Source organism: Carettochelys insculpta, chromosome 11 (assembly GCF_033958435.1).
Source record: "Carettochelys insculpta isolate YL-2023 chromosome 11, ASM3395843v1, whole genome shotgun sequence".
In the NCBI taxonomy this organism is placed as follows: Eukaryota; Metazoa; Chordata; order Testudines; family Carettochelyidae; genus Carettochelys; species Carettochelys insculpta.
Window position 1 is genome coordinate 11,763,673 of NC_134147.1, and position 14,394 is coordinate 11,778,066.

The window sequence follows — 14,394 nt, forward strand, 5'->3', positions numbered from 1 at the left end:
ATATTTTCCATAGAAGGAAAGAATTCCACAGTTCTTTTTGCTGGCCATTAAAAGCTTGTCTTCAATGCAGAGTTCATTCAAGTTATCACTTAAGTGGTGCCCCAAACTCAGGTATTATCCATATACAGAAAAACCCCTCCACTCAAGTGTGGCCGGTTTTTAACTCAGTTGTGCTAGGCCTCCTCAAAGGGTACAGGCTAAAGCTCAATAGCGTAATTCATCTGTTGACAACATGATTGTTCAGTAGTGGGGACTCTGGAGCTAGCTTCACTGCAGCGTTGCTAGTTCTTCAGTGCCTTCCTACATGTGCTCAGAATATACAACTTTTCACACAGTTCACTGGAAAAGAATTCATAGAGTAGTTCAGTTTCCTACAGAGCAAAAAAACCATGGTTTATATGTCCCTATGAATTCTCAGTGCCATATGTAAATAAGTGGAACACCAGTGCAAACGTAAAAGCCCAAGTGTTATTTTGTAACATGCCCACTCTCTCAGGCTAATCTAACTCAATAGCACTAACTTTAAGGTAGATAACTCTGCCATTAAGACATACCAATAACTTACAAAAGAGCCCATGAGAACCAGTTACAATCTGACCTGCCTTGGCATTATTATGCTTACTAGAAATGTTGCTTCTATGCATGTATCTGATTTGGAAATTGAACTGTTTTATGGATCTATACTCAGACATGGATCCTAATGTCACTGAAGCAAACAGGAATCTTTCCATTGACTTCAACAGGCTTTGGATCAATCCCATAGAAATCACTAAGGTATAGAATAATGAACAGAAGGGGGATTGCCAAATTGATTTGTACACTTCGAGACGTTTTGCATGCATACGTTATTCATAATTATAAGCAATAGAGGCAAGTGAATCAACAAAATTGAATCTCAAAAGCTGTGTCTACACTACAAATATAACTTCAAAGTTGCTTACTTTGAAGTACAGCTTTGAAGTAAGCAACTTCGAAGTTGAGTGTCTACACACACCCTACTTCAGAGTTAAGCTTTGAAATAGGGCACTACTCCATTCCTGGGAATGGAATAAGGGCTTTGAATTTGGGCTCCCTACTTCAAAGTTAACTTTGAAATAAGGGAAAATGTGTGTAGACTCTCTGCTTGCTACTTTGATATTGTGCCTATCTTCAAAGTTAACTGCAAAGTTAATTCCTAGTGTAGATGCACCCAAAGTTTGCCAAATTTTTGCGCTGTAATTTGTATAAAAATTATCTTATATTTCACAAAACTAGTACACTAAAGTGGGCCTCTATCATGTGACACTGGTGTCACCATGTCTGTCATTGACCTGTGTCACATGACAGAGGTCAGAAAACAAAATAGAGAAGTCTTTCACCAAACATTTGTGGCTTTAACCTTTCTTGCACAGATTACAGCATATTCAAAATATAAGGTGCATACAAGTGAAACGATGTTAGCAGAAATTTCACAAATAACATTTTGCTCTTTTACACAGCCTTATTAATAAAGGATGTTGGGAGCATTATTTAATATATAATTGCTATTTATTATGAGTGAGAAAGAAAGAGATTTTTTCTATGAGTTCAGATATCACTGCTCACATGTCCATGGTAGAATTAATTAGCTGACTCAAAGGCAAGAGACATCTACCAGGTTACGGTAGCTAACATTCAAGCTATTAGAGCAAGAACAAACTCAGCTATACTGTTTTTGTCTTTTACGTGTATATTCCTGATTTTCAACTTTCTCGCCTCATAAAAGGAGCAGAATTAGACTCTAAATTGTGTGAGTTTATGTACCAAGTCTCCCGCCAGCTCTTTTCACATACTTAAACTGATGCAGTTAGAGTTAATATTTAACCAAGCAACTCCCAGCTTTATCCAATAAGTTCTTGCCAATTGGGCAGCTATACAACGTTGGCTGAGACCCTGATCCTGCAACCATGCATGCAAATGGTTTTACGTGTGTTGAGTGGTCACATTCAGATCTATCGTAATACTCACTGATATAAAGTTATTCACATGAAACTGCTGGCTGGATTGAGACCTAAATACCCAATATCCTGTCCCAGCATGCTCCGGCCCCAGTGTAAAGTTTGGGCAGTTTTTAGGGATGAACTCCTCTTCATTTGTTCCAAATTTGTGATAGGAAAGCACATCCACAATTTTCATTCTGAAAGATACTCCCAAGATATGTGTGATATAAATGAACTGGATTGCTGTGCTTTCTGGGGAGGTTAATTAATAACTGTTTGGACTTTGGAAATGACTTGCTAATGCCTGGATGTTATGCTGATGCAATGCTCATGCAATGTATATAACTTACTATCACGTGATATTCTCTTTGTCTAAGATTTTAAAGCCAATCACCATGCCATAGTCTGTCATAAACCAGTACATAAATAGACAAACCCATATATAATTACTGCCACTTTTCTAGCCATGTTTACATACCACTACAGGAGTGGAGGCGCTCAGTAAATAATGATTAAAACCTTTATATTTTTTGAACTGTAATAGAGTTTGTGCTATGAACATTAAACTGTTTACTATGTGCACAGTTTAAATTTATACTTTTTAAATTGCAGTAGCATCTGCATCACCTGAAAATGATTGGATATGCGAAGGACGTTTGTGGAATCTAAAATTACTAAGTAACTAGTTTTCTTCTGTAATGTACAGGGCTCACCCTCCTCAGCAAAAGAGGCTTTGGGTTACAGACTTCATCTGGGCCTTTAAAATGAATATTTTTCTTGGCTATTGTAATTTCTTTTTTTGTTTTCATTCTGTAATGTAAGTGGGCTGAGCTGCACTGAAGTATTGTTATCTGCATAGCAGAACAGTAAGCAGGGAACATACGTTACCCAGGATGCTTTTCTCAGGTTTGGTGCTCAGGGAGCAACTTGGACTCTCTAGGAAGAATGAAAAGGTTCAGAAGTAGCTGTGTTAGTCTGTTTCAGCAAAAGCAACAAGGAATCCAATGGCATTTTAAAGACTAAAAATGTTATTATGGCATAAGCTTTCATGAATTGCAACTCACTTCCTCAAATGCATGAAGTGAAAGAGAAAGAAACAGATAGCAAAGATACAGAGATGGGAGTGTTACATCAGAGCTAATTCAATTAGGCTATGTTTACACTGCAAAGCTAGTTCGAGATACCTCGGTATTCCAAAATAGTAACTTCACATCTAGGAAATATGCCCCGTATTTCAAAATATTTTTCGAAATACCAGGTGTGTTGTTTTGGCATACCACTACCCCTCATTGCAGGAGGAGTAAGAGGTGCTTCAAAATACACAGTGCCAAATCCCAATATAGCTTATTTAAAAAGTTATGCAAAATAGAATATGCTATTTGTGTAGCACAAATTGCACATCTTTTTTCAAGTAAAGGGCACAGTGTAAACATAGCCTTAGAGTGAGTGTGGATAAGAAGATGAGAATACCTAAAATGGAAAATTACTTACTGTAATAAGAGAGCCAATGAGAGTGGGGTCCTTGTTGGGCCCATTCTCTTTGTGTCAATTTTGCTTAGGAATTCCAGCTCAGCAGGTTCACATTGCAGCCTGTTTTGGAAGTTTTTTTGCTTGAGGATGGCAACTTGCAAGACTGTACCTTTGTACAGGGAGATTGAAATGTTCTACCACTGTTTTTATATGTTACCATTCTTGATGGCTGTTTTCTGTTCCTTATTCTGTTTTGTAGACACAGTCCAGTTTTTTTCAATATATATGTCAAAACAGCATTTCTGGCACATGAAGGCATATATAACACTAGTATATGTGCAGCTCAATGAGCCTTTGATTGTATAGTAGTGTAGTTATACTTATAATGTACTTATACTTATTATAATATAATACTTATATTATAAGACTTATAATGATGTCACAAGGGTAGATGTGTGAATATAGTTGGCAACTGAGTTGGTTGCAGGGGTTCATTCATGGGTCAGTGTTTCTGCTGTGGTGTGCGTGGTTGGTGGTGAATATGTGTTTCTGATTGGTGAGCTATCTGTGTAGGGGAGGGAAGGCTCAGTGGTTTGAGCATTGGCCTGGTAAACCCGTGGTTGTGAGTTCAATCAATTTAGGGACTGGAGCAAATAGATGTCAGGGATGGTGCTTGGTCCTGTCAAGAGGAGAGGGGACTGGAATAGATGACCTACCAAGGTCCCTTCCAATTCTATGAGACGTATATCTCCCATTATATATATTTTGTAAGCAAGGACAGACCTGCCTGCCAAGGCCTGTGAGTTTAAGGGAGCATCATCTTGGATAGATTGTAAATAGATTGGAGAGGTTTTAGCAGCAGGCTGTAGGTAATGTCAGTGGTGTTCTGTTGCTTTATTTGTAGGGTTTGTCCTGTAGCAAGTGACTTCTAGGTACTCAGCTGTTTGTTCAGGAAGAATAAAGGAGAGTAGCACAACAATAATGAAAGTCAATGTTTAGTAGGCTACACTCATGGAGTCATTAATCCATCCAGTTATTTATGTATTCGTCTGTTACCAGGACAGGAAGAGCATGTGCAATAAGTCTTGAGACATGTCTGTCCTCATCCTACTATGTGCTTTTGCACATCTCAAAACTTAAAAGATAGCATCATACAGTACTTTTTTTGTGCCATTACTTGCCAATACTGAGCACTGGCACCTTGGAAGCCCCAGCCATGGGACTGGCTGGGGTTTTGGGGGTGAGGAGCCTGCTAAGTGCCAGCTTCTCTTTTATTTACCAGAAAAGGCACTGGTTTCATACTACTGTAGGCAAACACGTAGTGATGTATCTTACATTTTCTTGCATTTTGACTGACATAAATGGCCTGTTTGCCAGCTGGTCATTTTCATAATGGGCAGAGCCAGGTTTATTTTAGGCTTTGTCTGAATATGAGAAATTGTGCTGATTTAACTAAGTAGGTTCAGAAACTGATTTAATTAAATTGCTTTTGCCTTTTTTGTATGGACTTCATTTCTTTCGGTTTTAAGAGTGCCTCATATCTGTTTAGCTTAACTAGGCTTCCAAACGGATATACTTACATTGAAACAGTGAAACAAAGCCTTGAGCTGGATTATGTGAGCAGTGACCACATCCACTTACAGATAGCTTTGAAATTGCTTTGAACTCTTTGCTGCCAGTCTACATGCAAAATGTTACATGCCAGGGTTACGAGTGCTATCAGAATCTGGCTTATAAAAATAACTTGTCGCATTTGACACATTTGTTGTAGTCAGAATAAATATAGGAATTATGTAGCTAGATGGGATAACTGATGTGTTCATTTGTATGCCAATAGTCAGAATTTTCAGGAATCTGATTTCTATTTCATAGCAATACTAATACCTGAGATCCAGGAACAAAGCAAACAGGTATGATGAGCCTGTAGGCAGATGCTCTGAGTCCACATCAGAGTGCAATGTAAATTTTTGTGCAAGAGTGGCATATGGGTTAAAATTTTCATTTTTGTAAGCATTGCCAAAGCATAGCCAGATTTTCTTGTACTGACTTTAAATACCAAAAAAGACTAGTCAAAGACATTTCTCAGGAGACTTCCCAGTTCTGAAGATGGTTTCTAAAAGTCTGGCTCCAAATAAAATACTTAAAAAGGTGCTAAAGGATTTTGCCACCAGACTCCTATATGTTTTTTGAATATTTTAGAGTGATCTGGCTTATTTGGCAAGCAGGGCACAACCAGATAATATGCATTTTAATATGGGTAAATATAAATGTATACATGTAGGAATAAAGAATGTTTGTCCTACTTGAAGGATGGAGTGAAAGATTTGGGGGTTGTAATGATGAATTAGTTTAACACGAGCTTCCAGTGTGACACTGTGACCAAAATGACTGATGCAATCCGGAGATGCATAAATAAGAATCTCATGTAGGAGTAGAGACTTTTTTTACTTCTGTATTTGGCACTGATGCAACCTGCTGTAATACTGTGTCCAGTTCTAGGGTACTCAATTGAAGAAGGATGTTGATAAATTGGGTTGGGTTCAAAGAATAGCTGCAGGAATGATGAAGGGATTAGAAAACAAGCTTTATTAAGGAGTTCAATCTATTTAGCTTAATAAAAATAAGGTTAAGGCAGACTTGATTACAGTCTATAAGGGAAACATGGGGAACAAATATTTTAATAATGAGCTTCTCAATTTATCAGAGAAAGATATAACATGATCCAGTGTCTGGAAGTTAGAGGTAGACTTCCGAATGGAAATAAGTTGTAAGATTGTAGTAGTGAAGTTAATTAACCATTAGATTCCATCACTCCCAATTTTTTAATTCAAGACTGGAAGTTTTTTTCTAAAACATATGCTCTTTGGCAGAATTATTTTGGGGAAATTCTATGGCCTATGTTGTACAGGAGTTCAGGCTACGTGATCATAGTGGTACCTTCTGGCCTTGGAGTCTTTGACTTATGGATTTTATATGTTTGATGCCCAAAAAGAGAATTGAAAACTTAAACAGAAACTTTGGAATATGTAGAATTGAGGCATAAAAGTAAATGCCACATAGAGGCTACGTCTACACGTGCAGCCAACATCGAAATAGTCTATTTCGATGAATAACGTCTACACGTCCTCCAGGGCCAGCAACGTCGATGTTCAACTTCGACGTTGCTCAGCCCAACATCGAAATAGGCGGAGCGAGGGAACGTCTACACGTCAAAGTAGCACACATCGAAATAGGGATGCCAGGCACAGCTGCAGACAGGGTCACAGGGCGGACTCAACAGCAAGCCGCTCCCTTAAAGGGCCCCTCCCAGACACAGTTGCACTAAACAACACAAGATCCACAGAGCTGACAACTGGTTGCAGACCCTGTGCCTGCAGCATAGATCCCCAGCTGCCGCAGAAGCAGCCAGAAGCCCTGGGCTAAGGGCTGCTGCCCACGGTGACCATAGAGCCCCGCAGGGGCTGGAGAGAGAGCATCTCTCAACCCCCCAGCTGATGGCCGCCATGGAGGACCCAGCAATTTCGACGTTGCGGGACGCAGATCGTGTACACGGTCCCTACTTCGACATTGAACGTCGAAGTAGGGCGCTATTCCTATCTCCTCATGAGGTTAGCGACTTCGACGTCTCGCCGCCTAACGTCGAAGTTAACTTCGAAATAGCGCCCGACGCGTGTAGACGCGACGGGCGCTATTTCGAAGTTGGTGCCGCTACTTCGAAGTAGCGTGCACGTGTAGACGCAGCTAGAAATACGTAGCTCCTTGCAGTTATATATTATTTCATTTTTGCCTTAATAAGAAGGGCATCAAACATTCACAGCTAAATTTGTAGGTCATAGTGTGAAGAAATAGCTACACATAGCTTTGAAATAATTCTGCAGCTGCAGCACAATACAATGACGCTGATGGTAGATAACTTACAAATTTTAGCTGTTCTTTATCCACATCTCTTTCACCCCTCTCAAATGTAATGCTGCAGTTTTCCATTCAATTTCACAATCAATCAAGTAAAATTATATGTTTCTTTGAAGCAGAACATTGTCAAATTTTTGGCATAAGTTTAAATTATTTTTTGGGGATTCAGTAACATAGAGCCCAGTGATCATTGAAGTCAATGGGTTGAATAAATGAAGGCTAAAAGACATATTAGGAATTATATCTCTCTGTGTTTTTTACTTTAGTTGAGGTGAGTACCAGAAAATTACTTATATGTGGGAAAATGGAGGAAAGAGTGAGGTGAATTGTTGGGTGGGGAGGGGAAGCTAATATTTCCAAATGTTGGGGGGAGGGGTCATTCTTTGTTTTTCCCAAATAACCTAATACTGTCCTGGCTAAATGATGCATGTGCTTTTAAAAATAATTTGACCCCAAGGACTGCAGTTCTTAAGATAAATGCGTAACAGTCACTTGTCCACTTCTTTCAACACATCTTGTCATGGGGCCTCCCATCTGTTTATTCTGGAATAGATTGTTTCCAGATCCTAGAAGAAGAATTTTGCTAGCGTTAGTTTTTCTAATTTGTTTTCAATTTGACTTACTCTTTTTGGGTATTTTTAACAGGAGGGCTCATTGTTGTGACCTCAATTTGCTTTATTCTAGTTTGCAGCATAGGGTTTTGTTTTTCTTTGGAGGGGGTTGTATCAAGTATTTTTTCTCATTTACAAGTTACTTGAGTTTAAAAAGTTCTTAAGTCCTTTTAATATCTCAGTGTAACAGAATATTCCATTTACAAGATGGTCAAGACAATACAATTTTGATTATTTGTAACACTTGCTAGAGCTTGTATTTTAAAGGTAGCATCACAGCGTATGAAATAACATAAATGTGAAAATATTATCTAACTGTAGCAAATGTATTGTACAAGCATAGCTACAAACTAAATAAGGGGAATATGTTCTTGGATATAAACTACTAAAGTACATTTTAAAGGGACGACGTGGATTTACTGATAAACTTTCTGAACTTTGAACTCTGATAGTAAAACACTTGTGAAACTAAGAGAGGACAAAAACTTTAATAGTAATTTTTGGAGTGAAAATCAATTCTTTGTTTTAAAAGAAATTGCTTTTCCTGATTTTGTTTTAAATTCCTCTGTCCAAAGCCCAAAATTCAAGTAAGTGGGTTCTCAGCAAGTATAAGAGAACTGTAGGGGTTACTTGTCCATTCTGCAAACCAGTTTTAATGCTGGAAGAAGGTTTGATTGAGTCAGTGGGTTTATCTGGATGTTAACCCAAAAGCAAAACCACTAGGGAAACTGATCTTTGTTTACATGTTCCCTTCCATGGGTTTCTTAACAATGATTTATGCATTTATAATCTTTCAGTAACATAGTGTATGTATACCAGCACATGAAACTCAATCCCATTTTACTTTTCTTTTTAGCCATTTGTTATTTACGACATGAACTCCTTAATGATGGGTGAAGATAAGATCAGTTGCAAACATGTGACACCCCTGCAGGAGCAGAACAAAGAGGTGGCAATTCGCATCTTCCAGCGGTGTCAGTTTCGCTCAGTGGAGGCAGTTCAGGAGATCACAGAATTTGCCAAAAGCATTCCAGGTTTTGTGAACCTTGACCTGAATGACCAAGTAACTCTCCTGAAATATGGTGTCCATGAGATCATATATACACTGCTGGCCTCGCTGATGAATAAAGATGGAGTTCTCATATCCAATGGACAAGGATTCATGACACGGGAGTTTCTGAAGAGCCTGAGAAAGCCTTTTTGTGACTTTATGGAGCCCAAATTTGAGTTTGCAGTAAAGTTCAATGCACTGGAACTGGATGACAGTGACCTGGCAATATTTATAGCTGTAATTATACTCAGTGGAGGTAAGCGCTGCCTTATTTAAAACACAGTTTTATATAATAGGGTTGCTATTTTTAATTTCTGTAAAAACAGGGCAAGGAATCAGTACTAAGAACATGAGGTCAGATTGCTTAGGTATGGCCTTTGATCATTCTCTGCAGACTGGATATTCCTTTCCTTCCTTTAGTCTCAGTCACAAACTGCTGATGCAAATATGCTGTTCTTACTGATTGAGCAGGACGTGCCTGCTGAATTAGCAAGGTTGTTCATCTTTAAAAATTACAGAACTTGTCTTGCTTAAAACAGAACAGCTTTACCAGCAAAGCCATTTAAAAGTCACCCTACTGTAAACAGAATTCTTTACACCTACAGTTAATTTGTGCAGCCCCTTAATTTTATGTTAATAGTTTATAGTCTGTAACTCAAAGGAGAATTTAACCCAGCTGGCCTACATGTTCATTCTCAGTTCTTTACTACACATGTCATGGCAGAGCTGTGCACCTTTCTGAATTCACATTTTCAACATAACAAAGCAGAGTTATTTTTAATGAATTATCTTTAAACATAAACATGATATGCTAATCACCAAAATCAAACATTTCGTTTAGAGTGTGTTGTTATATATAAGATACCATGCATCAAGTTTAAATTAATATAAAATGACTTTCTAGCATTCTATTTCATTCAGGGAAAATATCACAGCATGTTCTGTTAGGTTAGCTAAATCCACTTCAAACAAATACAACTCTTCTTAGAAGACCTATGTTTGAGCCAAACATTCAAACAAATGGATTCCTGAGGACTTTGAATTAATTTAGTAAATCAGAATATGATATGAGTACATTTTTGGTTAGCTGTGGGGGTTGGAATTACTCAAGCATAAAGAGACACTCTGGAGAGTGAGTCAATAGATTCTCAACAGCAACGAAGGGTCCTGTGGCACCTTATAGACTGACACAGCTACCCCTCCGATAACAGATTCTCAATTAGCTGATATTACAGAAGTGTAAATAGATGAGAAACAGCTCGTTAAAAGCTCTCCTTTCTAACTGAAAAAAAAAAGAAACCCTCATAAACTGTTGCTGTCAAACTGGGTATTTTGGAGGTGGTGGTGGGGAAGTTCACATTAGTGAACACATGTATGAGGTAAGTCATCTTACATTTTGAGTCCCAGAAGCATAACAACCCCCACCAAGAAATGTTAACTTTTGTGAACCAAACTAATCAACCAATAATACTTATCTTATATAAATAATCTGAAATCTGGGATTCATGAATTACTTTAATTTTGTTAATTGGTTTTAATCAGTTCAGAATCTGACCTGATTCTGTGCATACAAATTCTATGGCTTTCTGATATGAAAACAATTTCTGAAGGTGATATCCTTCTATCTACATTCAAGATGATCTTAAGGTAAGGAAGATGATGTTTTGAAAAAGTTCATCCCTTACCCAGACAATGAAGATTTACATCCTATATGCGGATGTCCTCCAGAGTCAAAATGTGGCTATAATAAATTATTTTTTATAATATGTGTTCCATCTGATGTTTAAATGAGTATGTTCTGTGGAAATGTATGAGGAACAATGTTGCCTCTTTGCAGTGAGTAGTGGACCACTAGCTAAATATGAGTCCACAGTGTGATGCTGTTGCAAAAAAAGCAGAAAAGATTCTGGGATGCATTAATAGGAGTGTAGTGAGCAAGACATGAGATGTCATTCTTCTGCTCTACTCTGTGCTTATTAGGCCTCAGTTAGAGTACTGTGTCCAGCTCTGGGCACCACATGTCAAGAAAGAAAAATTGGAGAAGGTCCAGAGAAGACCAACTAGAATGATTAAAGGTCTAGAGAACATGAGTGATGAGGGAAGAATGAAAGAACGGGGCTTGTTTAGCTTAGAAAAGAGAAGACTTAGAGAGGACACTATAGCAGTTTTCAAGTACCTGAAAGAGGGTTACAAAGAGGAGGGAGCAAAATTGTTCTCCTTTGCCTCTGAGGATAGGACAAGGAGCAATGGGCTTAAACTGCACCAAGGGTGGTTCATTTTGGACATTAGGAAAAACTTCCTAACTATCAGAGTGGTGAAACATGGAAATAATTTACTTAGGGAGATTATAGAATCTCCATCACTGGAGATTTTTAAAAGCAGATTAGATAGACATCTATCAGGGATGATCTAGACAGTGCTTCGTACTGCTGAGAGGGAAGGGAACTGGACTTGATGACTTGAGTTATAAATTACTTTTCCAAATATAACTAAAGAACTGTTTTGCCTGTATATGTATATGTATTTATAGGGGGATATGTGTATATTTTACAGATAGAAATAGTTTTACATATGAAGGACTAAATCAGACTAAATTTTTGATTCTGCTACATTGCATCCCAACTGTGAAAAGTATTAAGAGAAGACAAATTAAAACATTAGAATCATAAAGTTGGAGGAGACCTTAGGAGGTCATCAGATCCAAACCTTCTCTCCCCCCTCAACCCCCGCTGAAAGCAGGACCAATCCTAACTAAGCAAGCCCAGCCAGGACTTTGTCAAGCCAGGACTTAACAGACCTCTAGGGAAGGAGATTCTACTACCTTCCTAGCTGTTCCAGAACTTCATCACTCTCCTAATGAAACAGTATTTCCTAATATCTAGCCTGTACCCTCCCCACTGCAACTTGAGACCATTGCTCCTTGTTTTATCATCTGTTACAACCGAGAACAGCCTCTCTCCATCCTCTTTGGAACCCCCCGCTTCAGGTTGTTGAAGGCTGCTATAAAATTCCTCCTTCACTCTTTTCTCTTGTAGACTAAATAAGCCCACATCCCTCAGCCTCTCCTCATAAGTCATGTGTTCCAGCCCCCTAAGCATTTTTGTCATGTTCCACTGGACTCTCTCCAGTGTGTCCATATCCTACTGTACTGGGGGGACCAAGAAGTGGACGCAATACTCCAGATGCAGCCTCACTAGTGCAGAATAAAGGGAAATAATCACATCCCTAGATCTGCTGGCAATGTTCCTACTAATGCACCCCAGTAGGCCGTTAGTCTTTTTGGCTGCCAGGCCACATTTTTGACTCATATCCATCTTCTCATCCACTGTAATTCCCAGGTCCTTTTCTGAAGAACTGCTGCTTGCCAATTCAGTTCCCAGCCTGTAGCGGTGTTGGGATTCCACTGTCCTAAGTGCAGTACTCTATACTTATCCTGTATACCACATTCAACAAGCCATTGTCCTCTGCTCCCACTGAGGAGTACACAAAGAAACTATGCCATCTGCTCAAGACACTCCCTACAAAAGCACAGGAACAAATTTGTACAGACACGCCCCTAAAGCCCCAGCTAGGTTTATTTTATCAACTACCCAAAAGCCATAAACCTGGAAATTTGAATATCCCATCATCTCCAGCATTAGCACTCTCACTACAGGATTGTCTGGATATGTGGACTTCTCTGCTCAGACCTTCCGCTGTCAGCACTCCCAGCTGTCTTTAAGAAACCACCAGTTTCCTGAGGAAACTACAGTACATTGGTGACCTTCCTGAAAACACCATCCTGGCCATTATGGAGATATCCCACATGAAGATGGACTTCAACCTGTTAGGAACAGTATCCCTGATGATGCTATGGCACAACTGGACATGGCGCTTTGTGACTTTGTCCTCACCCACAACTATTTCAAATTTGAGGACAATTTATACCTTCAAATCTGTGGCACTTCTATGGGCACCTGCATGGCCCCACAGTATGCCAACAGTTTTATGGCTGACCTGGAACAACACTTCCTCAGCTCTTGTCCCCACGCGCCCTTCTTCTACTTGAATTACCTTGATGAAATCTTCATCATCTGGACTCATGGAAAGGAGGCCATCAACCTCAGCCTGGACCAGTCCACACAAGAGATCACTTCCTGGACAGTACAGTGCAAATAAGTGATGGTCACCACCCTGTAGCAGAAAACCGCAGACCATTGTGCTTACCTACATGCCTCCAACTTCCATCCAGGGCATATCACATGATCCATTGTCTACAGCCAAGAAGTAACATACAAGAGCATTTGCTGTAATCCCACAGACAAACATCTACAAGACCTTTACTAAGTTTTCCTAAAACTACAATACACACCTGAGGAAGTGAGGAAATAGATTGACAGAGCCAGACTTGTATCCAGAAGCCACCTGCTACAAGACAGGTGAAACAAGGAAAATAACAGAATGCCACTGACCATCACCTATAGCCCCCATCTAAAACCTCTCCAGCACATCATCAGTGATCTGCAATCCATCCTGGACAATGATCCCTCACTCTCACAGACCTTGGAAGGCAGGCCAGTCCTTGCCTACAGACAGCCTGCCAACCTGAAACAAATTTTCACCAGCAACTATACACCATACCACAGTAACTCCAGCTCAGGAACTAATCCCTGCAATATACCTCAGTGCCAACTCTGCCCACGTATCTACACCACTAACACCATCACAGAACCTAACCACATCAACCATGCCATCAGGGGCTCATTCAGCTTCACATCTACTAATGTAATATATACCACCATGTGCCAGCAATGCCCCTCTGCCATATACATTGGCTAAACTGGACAGTCTCTACATAAAAGCACAAATGGATACAAATGAGATATCAGGAATGGTAACACACAAAAACCTGTAAGAGAACACTTCAATCTCCCTGGACACTCAGTAGCAGATTTAAAAGTAACCATCCTGCAACAAAAAACTTCATAAACAGACTCCAAAGAGAAACTGCACAGCTACAATTTGTTTGCAAATTTGACACTATCAATCAAGGATTGAACAAAGACTGGGAATGGCTGGCCAACTACGAAAGCATTTTTCTCCTCTCTTGGTGTTCACACCTCCACATCAGCTGCTGGAAGAAGGCCACATCCTCCCTGACGGAAATTGACCTCAGCAACTCTGGCCTTCCTCTTGATTGGTGCTTCCTTTCTTTTAATGAGACTGTATAGGTAGTCATGCCACTGGTCTCCACTCCAATGCATCTGACAAAGTGGGCCCATGAAAGCTTATGCTCCAAAAAATCTGTTAGTCTATAAGGTGCCACAGGACGACTTCTTTTTTTTTTTGCAGATACAGACTAACACAGTAACCCCTCTGATACTTGTTCTTGTTGAACCTCATCAGATTTCCT

The 14,394-nt window shown here is 39.5% G+C and overlaps 1 protein-coding gene across 4 annotated transcripts in view; it reads left to right on the forward strand.

The window, feature by feature from the left end:
* Positions 1-14,394, forward strand: part of PPARG (peroxisome proliferator activated receptor gamma) — a 145,813-nt gene that overhangs the window by 117,333 nt on the left and 14,086 nt on the right. For all 4 annotated transcript variants that reach the window (XM_075005553.1, XM_075005551.1, XM_075005555.1 and 1 more), the window contains exon 6: positions 8,808-9,258. In XM_075005553.1, coding sequence (XP_074861654.1) covers positions 8,808-9,258 — 451 coding nt within the window. The remainder of the gene's footprint in view (positions 1-8,807; positions 9,259-14,394) is intronic.